General features: G+C 39.1%; 1 protein-coding gene across 1 annotated transcript in view; it reads right to left on the bottom strand.

The window, feature by feature from the left end:
* Positions 1–1,272: 1,272 nt before the first annotated feature.
* GRP (gastrin releasing peptide) overlaps positions 1,273–11,351 on the bottom strand; it is an 11,558-nt gene continuing 1,479 nt past the window's right edge. The window contains exons 2-3 of the mRNA XM_018570465.1: positions 6,007–6,251; positions 1,273–1,628 (exon numbers count right to left, since the gene is read on the bottom strand). Of these exons, the coding sequence (XP_018425967.1) occupies positions 1,581–1,628; positions 6,007–6,251 (293 nt within the window). The 3' untranslated portion in view covers positions 1,273–1,580. The remainder of the gene's footprint in view (positions 1,629–6,006; positions 6,252–11,351) is intronic.

Below are 11,351 nucleotides of genomic sequence, written 5' to 3'. Positions count from 1 at the left end.
AAATATCAGTTGGGTGGACTGACCATTTAACATTGACTAGATAATTCAGTATTACAGTGAACCTGTAGTCATGGTCAGGGCTGGCATTCAAGTATTTTCATGTTCTTAACAAGCAGTAAATAGTTCTTAAGAAACCCATCATTGATCTCTGTGGCTTCATAGCACTCTGGAGCAAATCATCCTCAAAATTCACAGTATAAGCACTGAAGTCCTTCAAATGGGCTCTCTCAGCAGTTTAGCTCCCTCCAATACCTCTCCCAGAGCTCCTGTTCTGCATTTGTATAAGAGAATAGGAGGCTGGAAAGCTTTTGAGTCACTGATGGGAGTTGGTAGCTGAGTTACTAAGATAATTACTTGAACAGTTTCAGGGTTTCTGCTGTGATCATTGAGGATGAATTACTCCACTGTGCCTGCAACTGTGGAGGTCAGTGAGGGCTTGTTTTAAAGCTCATTTGCTGCTTGTTAAAGCAGAGCCTTAGTTTTCAGGGTGGATGGGCGCTCACCAGAATGTGCAAGTATGCATAGCCTACTTGTGCATTTTGCACCCTTACTCACTTGCAGTGGCGTCACAAGGGGGGTGCAGCCCGCACCCGGGTGCCACCATTGGAGGGGTGACACCAAAATGACTGACAGTCATTTTGGTGTCACCCCCTATGAAATGTCGGGCACTCGGTTATGGACCGAGAGCCCGACAATGTCAGGAGAGAGGAGGGGACCCGGCGCCTCCTCTCTCTGCCGGCGTCCATCACCAAGATAGCCGCTGGCAGGCGTCACAAAGATGACATCTTTGCACACGCGCGTGGCGACGTCACACGCATGCGCGATGATGTTACGGCGGGGTGTCACCTGGTCTCCACTCCAGGTGACACCCGGCCTCGGGACTCCCCTGCTCACTTCTATGCCTTCCCCTAGTCCTCTTCCTGATGCCAATGATGATGTAACTCCTGGAGTTACATTGTCCTGGTAGCTGGCTGGATTCTCAGCATCTTACAGATGCCGGGAATGAGTTGGGAATGTCCACTTCACTGTCTGCATATCTCTTCTGCCAAAAGACTCTACTTCCTAGCAATTTATTTATTTTAAGAGTTTAGGTCTGAGGGTTGAAAGCCTGGAAACAGGTTCACTTTAAGGTCCACCCAACTCTAATCACTCCTCAGACAGAGTAGTATAAGATTTACATTTTCGGTTATATACTACACAAGAATTTTTCGCAAAATGTTGTGCGTGGAAGGCTTCACTTGGTCGGAACAAGTAATTAAATACTCCACAACATTTTTATTTGTATTTTTATTGTGAATGTCAAAATATATTGTGTCTACAAACTAAAAGGAATGAAACTGCCAGAGAGGTGCTAAAATATAATTATGTAGTTGGAAGACCCTCCTCGACCATTATTTACAGAACAGGCCAGTAAGTCCGTACTTGGGGAACTATGGAGGTTGGAAAGATTGTAACAAGGAACGTACATAATTTACAGAAAATATTGTTTACATAAATAAAATCTCAGTTATCCGGGGCAATCAAATGCTTGTGGAATAGAAGCTCATCCATGATACAAACTGTGCCATCCATCCAGGGTCTCAGCTTTGTGCATTGTCCTTCATCATTTGGTACAGGTAATCCAGCATCTAGAAAAACACAAACATGTTGAGTTCTGAGGCAAAGGCAAGCTTCTGGTATGACTCAAAGTTATCAACTATCACACTCACAAGATACAGAAGACCACATCACAAGACAAACTAAACTACTACAAGACAATTATGACAAATGACACATCTGCTAATAATGTGTCATTTCAACGTTTTTTAAGAACTTCTAGCTCCATTTTCAAAATGCCACCATACGTTTGCATGGAACAAATAATAAAATAAATGTTTCTGAAAGTTTTTTTTCTCTGCCTTCTATTTTCTATGACCTCTGTGTCCAGAGCTGACCATTGTGTAGGACAACCATTGGCTCCATTTATATTGACATTTCTATGATTCTTATTCTGTACAACATAATAACTGGGGGATGTGGGGGTTGTTGGGTGTCAGAGAAAAAGCTCAACAGCATCAAAAATGCATATGATTGATTTGTGTGTAGGGTGGTTTAACTTCTTTGCTGGGTTTTTGCTGCTGGTCCCCAATAAGGAAGATGCTTCACTTTCTGTTAAGGTGATGGGTGTCAGACAGAACAGGAAGTGAGGGAAAACCAATGGAGGCAGAGTTAAAACCTGACCTAGGTTCTCACCCTTCACTATTAAAAATGATGCCTTGAATTGGACTACAAGAAGAGACAGTTATACACCCTGTACTTGTGCAAGAAAGAACGGCCATACCGGATCATGGTACTGCAGCTGATCCCAGTTCCTGAGAGTGGTCAGAGAAAACATACATCTCCAACCACTCTCGTTGTTTAAGGTTAAATTGTATGTAAACCCTAACAACAAAATCTTCTTATTTTCTCCATTTTGGCCTGTTGACTATACCATTGAAAATGTTTTGTTACTATAAAAAAAACTTGCCCTGTGTCCTCAGCACACTTCCTGTACTATCTGTAAAAATATATTTAGCCCTCCAAGTTCTTTTCTTGGAAACTACAACTCAATGCTTTAGAGATGAAGACTCTGGGATGGATTGAGTAGTTTAGTAAAAGAAAACTGAGCAGGGGTGACAACATTCAGTTTACAAAAATGCTGATATAAAACGATAAGCTAAGCGCATTTCTGGAAGATCAACAGTTGTTTGGCTGTGCTTGCAGGGTTTTTAAAGGGAAAAAAACAAAGGTAAATGTATTTCAGAAATGTATTACTTTTTTTTATTATTTTGTCTTGACGTGCGCTTCAAAGTTTATCTATGTGAAGGCAACCCATGTGTTTGGTGGCCATTATCACTGAGATGGAAAATAGAGGTGGGAAATACAACATTTTTGAGCTGTCAGCAGAGCAAGAGGTGAAAGAAAATCATCAAAGGGATAAAAATGTTTTGGTGACAATGTCTCTAGATGGGAATCCCCCTCATTTTATAGAGATATAATCTCATTTCCTGTTGCATCTCTAGGACAGGAAGTAAAGGTAAGTCTCACTAGTGAGAGCAAAATATAAGCCGATAGAAGTTTTCTCTCTTCTCTAATCTATCCAAAATAAAAAAGACAATTTTTGGCTATACATACACAATTATTTACATTCACAGAAGGGTGAAGAGTTTGGAGAAGGCAGGAGAAGTGAACAATCTAGGACGTCATAGCTGATTTGTAAAAATTCTCCAATTCAGCTCACTTTCCAGTTCAGCTATGTTGTCCTAGATTGTTCACTTCTCCTGCCTCCTTAAACTCTTCACCCTTTAGTGAAAAACCCTGTAAGTCTGGGTCTGACAAGGCAAAAGACTCCACTTGGAGAACCGTGAAGATATAGTGGGTGCTGCAGTATTCTGTTTCCTGGTTTACCAGCAACTACTGCCAGAATTATTTTATTAAAGGGGCAAAAATGCCCCAAGCCCATCCAGGCAGGGAGTCCACCAAGGAATTTACAAGTAATCAAATGAATTATATGGTTGCAATGTAGCATAAATCTCCCTGGTGCTCCAGAAACCCCAAAAACCCTGCTTTAAAAATGGAATTCCAACCAGGATAATTATAGCCAAAAAGGTACAAACAAGGTGACATTATCTGGTCCATATTATTTTCATCAAATTAGATAATGGCTTTACAGGTTTAAAGGAAGCCCCTGGTTTCTTTACAAATGTATGGAACACATTGCTGTGCAAGCCATTTTTGTAATTAAATGTTATTAAAACAAACATTTTACTTTCAGTATGCAATCAGGAATTAATTTATACTGGTAAAAAGTCAGATTTGTTTTGCTTAACCCTTTAAGGACCAATGACGGAATTATTCCGTCGTCATTATCCACGCCACAAGGACCCATGTCAGCAGAAGTACCTGGTATCGGTATTCGGTATCGACAAGTACCGAAATCAAAGTATCCTAATACAGTGTATAAAACGTGAGGATGCCGAGGGAATTAACATTGTTGGAGTGAAGGATGAGACAGGCTGCAGGGAGCGGTGCAGGAGCCAGCCGGGAATGGGGTTTGAGTTAGTATAACTGTGTTATGTTAGAATCCTAGGCAAAATGAACACTTAACCCTTCCAGTACAGGGGATGTCCCACTGCAAGGGTTAGGATTTTATTTCACTTTAATATACTTAAAGTAAGCTTGTCATCACAGAAATATGGTGGCTTGCACTGCTGCACTATTTATGAAAAAAATACTTGTCTGGCAGCTATGTTGTCGCATTGGCCTCTATACTTTAAAGCTGACCATGCACTCAAAGGCAAGGTTCATATATTACATTAAGCCCCCCACCCCCCACCCTTATTCCAAAACCTTGCATGCTATGCAATGTTTTGTCATGAGGGCATGGGATGCTGATGCTTTTATGCAGATCATAAAAATCAGAGTTAGAAGTCCTATCTGCATACATACAGTATCCTTCATTATACTCATACTCATGGTTTCCATTTAAGTCTATTTCCACCTTTACAGAGGTATTTTTAAACAAACATATGCCAGCAATGTACACCAAGTTCACATGAAGCAGGCATATGCCGCTGATGTATATGAACACAGAAACTTACGTTTTTTTGTTAGCTTTCCTCTTCATATCCTCATGGAAATGGCTGCCTCTGTGTTTTGCAAGCAATCTGTGTCTACTACAACTGAGCTCTTTCCAAGTTCTCCACACCCCATTCATTAGTAACACCCCTCCCCTCCCGGACAGTGTATTGTGTGCAAAGGCAGAGCTGGTGTTTAGTGATTGTGTTACACAGAATCACAGGGAGGGGGGGCAAATGTTTACACCCTGCTTTACAATCTGACCCCGGTGTCAGACTGAATTTTCTGTGGAGAAAATTTTGAATTTGTAGGATTCTGGCCTAATGAAAAGTTTATAAAAATGAACAAAGCCAGCAATGTGAGACATGAAAATGCACACGCATATACATCATCACTGTACCTCTACATTACCACAATAAATGCTAATCACTTACAAAGGTATAAATGGACTTTAAAGTCAAATTACAGGTATTATAGTTACAGCTTTTTATTAACACAGAGAAAAGGGCTAGAACCTCAGCCATGTTGTGTTCTTGGCGTCCCCATTGGGGGAGAATCAGGTTCACCTTGCTGACTGTATAGATTTGAACACACAATGCATTTCTATCAAAATCTTGGACATTGAAGCTATGATTGGACCATCAAAGAGACAAGAGACCATCAATGAGACAAAATATTCTTCTTATCAAAATTTTCACACAGCACACCAAGCACCCACCATGGTGCTATACCCATTACGTATGAGGGTTATTCAGAAAGAGCTGAAGGATCTACTCGTAGCTTTGGCTGATCCCTCGGCTCACTTTGGCCACCAGAGCCCTTCGGTGAAGTACAACCAAAGGGCTGCTCCACAAGCTATTCACAATAGCCCCTACAGCACCCAAAGGCAGCTGATGTACGGCTGATTTTAGTCAATGTATGACTGGTATCAGCCGTACAGAGGCGAAGTAAATAGCCAAATGCCCTTCGGCTCACTTCACTTCGGCTCGGCTATTCACTTGGCTGCCCTCAACAGCTTAGTGAATAACCCTCCTATAGTCTTTTTACAGACTCTTTAATGGGTTTACCCTGTCTGTGTATTTCTTGTATTTGTTTTCTACTGTCTCATTGTTTTTTTCACCCACACTAAGTATGTTCCTTTTTCTTTTTGCTGTTTTCCTGTTTTCCTGCACCATGTCAGCAATTTATGTTTCAAGGGGTCTTTCACACTACATATGAATTTGGGTCCCTAAGCCTAATCAAAGCTCTTACCAGATAAATTAGGAGCTTACACAGAGCATCACTTCACTTTGCTCTGGTGGGCACATGGTGGTGGGGGAAAGCCTGGAAGGTGAGTATAAGTACCAGGGGAATGGGCAATGAAACAAACCCTCAGTTTACTTTAAGTCAAATATACATGAAAACATTTACCTCTTTGTAGTTAACGTTGTCCTCAGAATCATAGCTCTTCCTGTTGTAAAGGTTAAAATCTCTCATTGGCTGGGAATTTCTGTTGTCACTTGACTCTATCATTCTCAGTAAGGTAATAAGAGCTTCTTTCCACTGAGCTCCATTCATTGGCTTGTCCCCTTCCATGTACCCCGTTGCCGAAGCCCTCTCAACGCCGTCATACAGATAAGGATATTCTTCTATACTTTTTTTGCCCATTAAGTGCCCTGGAAGAGAAACGGAAAAACATATAAGAAAAATCTCCCTGGTTTGGTGATACATTATAACACCATCAATTTATATCATTTAGCTGAAAAATATAAAGTATTTTATTCACCTGTAATTCTTTCATACTCCAAGCTGGTATTTCAGCTTAGTGTGGTTGATAGAAACATAAAATGTAATGCTTTTAATTAGGGATGCACCAATACCAGGTACAGTACTCGGTACAAGTACAAGTACAGATACTTTTCCAGCTCCAAGACTAGACTAGAGAAAAATTCAAAAGTTAGGAGGCAGCTGTCATTTGTAAGGAGCACATGGAGCTCCTGGGATTTGTACATCTCTGTTTAATGTATGATTTTGTTTTTATAAATAAAAATAAAGGGATGCACCCATACTAGTTTTGTGAGTACAAGTACTGATACTTGTCCAAGTACTTCCAAGTACGAGTACTGATATATTTTTGTTTATTGTCATGCGACAATAGTGGACATTAAGCTGACTAACCACCTGCATGCCAGGCACTAGACTTCCCGGTTTGTGATACCATACAGCAGGTGGACGTTAAGCTGACTAGCCACCTGCATGTCAGGCACTAGACTTCCCGGTTCGTGATACCATACCATACATACATACATACCATTTTTGGATTGACCTACTGAAATACTATAAAGGAGTATCCAAGGCTAAACAGTTACATTGAATCTCATTTTTGAGCTACATATTGTTTTCCATTTTTTCAGCGCTGTTTTCTCAATGAACTTGAGCTTAACCGGTATCATTTACAAATGCTGATCAGCCCGTCCTAGAGTGCATGTTTTTTGGTATGTAAGTGTGGGGTGTTGCAACAACTTTTTTTAGTGAGCAATAAGTAGTGGCTAAATGGTGTGTACATAATGACCAAGATTTTTAATCAATAAATTTATACTATTTTGTACAACATTGTGACTCTCCGACCCTCATTAATACTGTACTTCGATTTGATCCCCATTCGATCATTTCACAATCTTTTTTCTGTTCTGCCAAACAGTTGAGGGCCGTTTTGAGAGTCATTTGTCAACAAATCTACCCTATTCTAGGGTTTAATTAAAATTGGGTTTGGTGCTCTGGGTATAAACACCCTCTCTTTTTTTTTAAAGTATCGGTGCATCCCTACTTTTAATGTGTTTCTGTGATTTTTGCCACCAGAATCCAAAGTTCCACCCAACTGCTGCACTATATCCAAATGATGGCATCTCAGATAGATTCCCAATAATGTAGAATGAAGAAATAATTGGGGTACCTTGCCATAGGAGTCTCCAAGAGATGTATCCATTCATCAGGTCACTCTCCCAAGTGTTGAATGTCACTTTTTTGGTGGAATTGGCATTTAAAAAACATAGGACTACACTACACTCATTGCACTCAGGTTTCTGTACAGTTCAGAAGGCTTTGCTTAGGGAAATAGCCCTGGCATGCTAGGTCAACTATCTTTGTGCTTGGACATCTTTGATGCATATATTCTGTTTGATTGTTAGAATTATTTTTTTATCATTCCTAATATTCTCTATTTTTAATGAGCTCATGTTATATTTAACAAATTACAAAAAAAAATGAACAGAAACAAGACAAAAGAAGAGAAGAGGGTTGTACCCAACACTTTACAAAGTGGAGAAACATAAATAAAAGAGAATTCAGTATCTGGGACTCGTAGGGGTTTGTTACTTAGGGACTTGAGATGGAAGATTGGCAAGTGATATTTCAGAGGTGGATTTTAAGGTACTGTTTAAACTAAGGATGTTCAGATACCAGTTCAGATACCAGTGCTGATACTTGGCATTTTCATGAGAACTACCAGGGTTGTAGCGGTTGTAGCGGTTGCAGCTGGGACCTGGCTCTGGTGCTCCACCACTGTCCTAAATTATCAGTCTGTATTGTTTTAGAAAAACTGTCATATGACAAAAAACAAAAATGTATTGTATCTGTGAGGACTTGGACAAGTATCAGTACTTGTACTTGAAAAAATTGTATCGGTGCATCCCTAGTTTAAACCCTTTCAAACTGGAGGAAAGTTACATAGTTACATAGTATTTGAGGTTGAATAAAGACATTAGTCCATCAAGTCCAACCTATTAGGATCTCATTCTAGGAGTACCCGTACCCCTGTATATTACGCGTACCCCTGTATATTACGGTCCCTTAAGAAATCGTCCAAAAGTTTCTTGAACAATTCCACATTATTTGCTGAAATCACCGCCTGTGGCAGTGAGTTCCAGACCCTAACTGATCTTACTGTGAAGAACCCCCTTTGCCCCTTGTGCTGGAATTTTTTTTCCACCAATTTTAGGTGATGGCCTCTAGTTTTTGTAACGGAGTTAATTTTAAACAGTTTATCGCTAATGTTGCTACCACCATTGAACATTTTGTACATGGAAATCATATCCCCCCTTAATCTCCTCACCTCTAATGTGAACATGTTTAAATTTAGTAGCCTTGTCTCGTAGCTCTGGTCCTCCATACCCCTAATTAGTTTGGTTGCCCTTCGCTGGACTTTTTCCAACTCAAGGACATCTTTTCTTAGTACTGGTGACCAGAACTGGACCGCGTACTCCAGATGAGGTCGAACCAATGATCTATAAAGTGGCAAAATTATAGACTTGTCCCTGCAATACATCCCCTTTTTAATACAGGACAAGACCCTGCTAGCTTTGTTTACAGCAGCCTGGCACTGCAAACTACCTTTCAGTTTGTGGTCTACAATGACCCCCAAATCCTTCTCCATTTCTGACTTCCCCAGCGGCATACCCATAATTGTATAACCCATTTGTTTATTTTTAATTCCAAAGTGCATTACTTTGCATTTATCGACATTAAACCTCATCTGCCACATTAATGCCCACTCCCCTATTTTATCCAGGTCCTCCTGTAATGTTATAGTGTCTAAGTCCGTGTCTATTACCCTCCCTATTTTGGTGTCATCCGCAAAATGACACCAAAGCAGAAGGAAGTAAAAGTGGAAGGTCTGCTAGAGGGAAATTAGTAATCTTGCATGGACTGAGGTACACTGAAATACAGTGTTGCACGTTGTGAGTCGAAAGACAAAGCAATTAATCTTAAATTGCCTAGAAATTAGAGAAGAGACTAACAGAAAGGGGCAGCAGATGTGGGTGGTGGTAAGAATAGATAAGTCACGTTCATGTTCATATTGGCATATAACACAAATTAAGCAGCTTTAGGGCAACTGGTGTAAACAAACTGGGACAAAAGTAAAGCTATTCCTTTAAAGTATACATTTTCTGCCTCCATGATGCCAATTGACTCTGTTACCCATTCAACATAATTGCAGCAGATCTGCATTTATACATTGATTTATGGTCAATTCATGATAAGTGAGACAAACATAAATCCTATATTTAATCATTCCAACACATCTCACCTCATCATGAGTATTGCTTAAAGTATAAAGGCTAGGTATTAAAAAGATCACTTTATATTTTTTTCCATTTCCTCTGACATTACACTATAAAAATGGCTCTAAAAACTGAAAAAGATGCCACTTAACGTCTGTTATAAACACACCATATTAAAATAACTGAAGTGGGCATAATGTTTTTGCAGGCATCTGACTTTTTGTTAGTATATGGCATGGAGCCTATTTCAGCATTTAATGGCTGAAAGATTTGTGCAGAGAAAATATAAACATCACATGTATTAACTTAACGTTATTTTATTAGTCACTACTTTTATTAGTTATATATTAGTTATTACTACATTCTCTATATGTTTTATATAATATAACTTATTAGCCCCTTTAATATGGGACATTAGGTACTGTGTTTATTCCACAGTGCTCGGTAGCTATTTCAATATATGTGTTTTAATACACATCCATGACCAATAAAGTATGCTTTCCATTTACAAGAAATAATAAACTGTCTTGTTATATTTGATCAATGCATGTGTTAGAATAGGCGCATATTTTTTAACTGTTTTCACAGTTGTATTTTTATTTTTAAATGTATCACTACGAATTCACACGATTTACTTTCATAACTGATGTGATGTAATTAATTAATTACTAAAAATGAATGATGTACATTCCAAAGGCGATGCTGACAACTGGAAGGTGTATACCGACATTTTGTATACTTTTTTTTTAACCTTTTCCTCTTGTCTTGCCGTTTAATATCGTTTTTGTTGGGTTGCATTATCTTGCTAAGCTTGCGATCGTTTTAGAAGCCCCTCTGTATCAGGGGGTACAAGGAAAGGATTTTGTGACGTTGCTATATTCTAATATTTACTTGCAATATGTGTTCTGAGTTGAAATTACTTTATATCGGAAGTGTTACTCCTACAAAGGAACTCTATACAAGTAGCTTTAAAACGTCTTATTCTGCTCTTATTAGTGCACAATTAATAAGTATCCAGTTGAATTCGGAGCGCAATTATCCAATACAAGGACTAAAAGGCAACAATTAATGTGTAACTGAAAAATCTCTAATAGAAGAGCATTCTGTTACAAAGCTTCACGAACTTTTATCTACATTAAAGTCAGCTTCTATTGGAAACTGAAGGTAATACATGTATGCCTATATCAGGAATGCAATATCGATCTCTGGCAGTTGTTAAAAAAAATCTGTATTGCTACATAATGCATTTGCTTCAGAAGAACCTACAAAGTTACCGCGCTGTTATATTCAATCTATTCCTGTAATTATTAGGAAAGCCAGCGATAATATAGTATATATTGTACTGTTGCGCAGCACTGCACAGCCCCAGGATGGGGCTAGAAAAGTCAATCTTCCACAGTCTGTAATGCTGAGCATAATATATTATTTATCACCCTTTTGAGTAGATTCCTCACCCCCTGTGCTATTGTATTTGAATCATTCTGCCAGATTCAATATGATTTTATTTGAAGGCTTCATTCGAAATTATACTGATTTGAAAAACTGTGCTGGAGCAATGCGGTGCAATGATCACTGAGGTTTGTATGTAAAATATTATACTTGTTAATTGCTCTCAGGTCATGGGTTAGTTAAGTATAAAATCTGGATGTACTGTTACATTGTGCCATTGTGAAGTAAGTACTTACCAAGTGATACACAATTGATAATTCTTACAGT

This window comes from Nanorana parkeri, unplaced genomic scaffold (genome assembly GCF_000935625.1).
Source record: "Nanorana parkeri isolate BGI_ZX_2015 unplaced genomic scaffold, ASM93562v1 scaffold38, whole genome shotgun sequence".
NCBI lineage: Eukaryota > Metazoa > Chordata > Amphibia > Anura > Dicroglossidae > Nanorana > Nanorana parkeri.
This window is presented reverse-complemented; position numbering and strand designations above follow the sequence as displayed.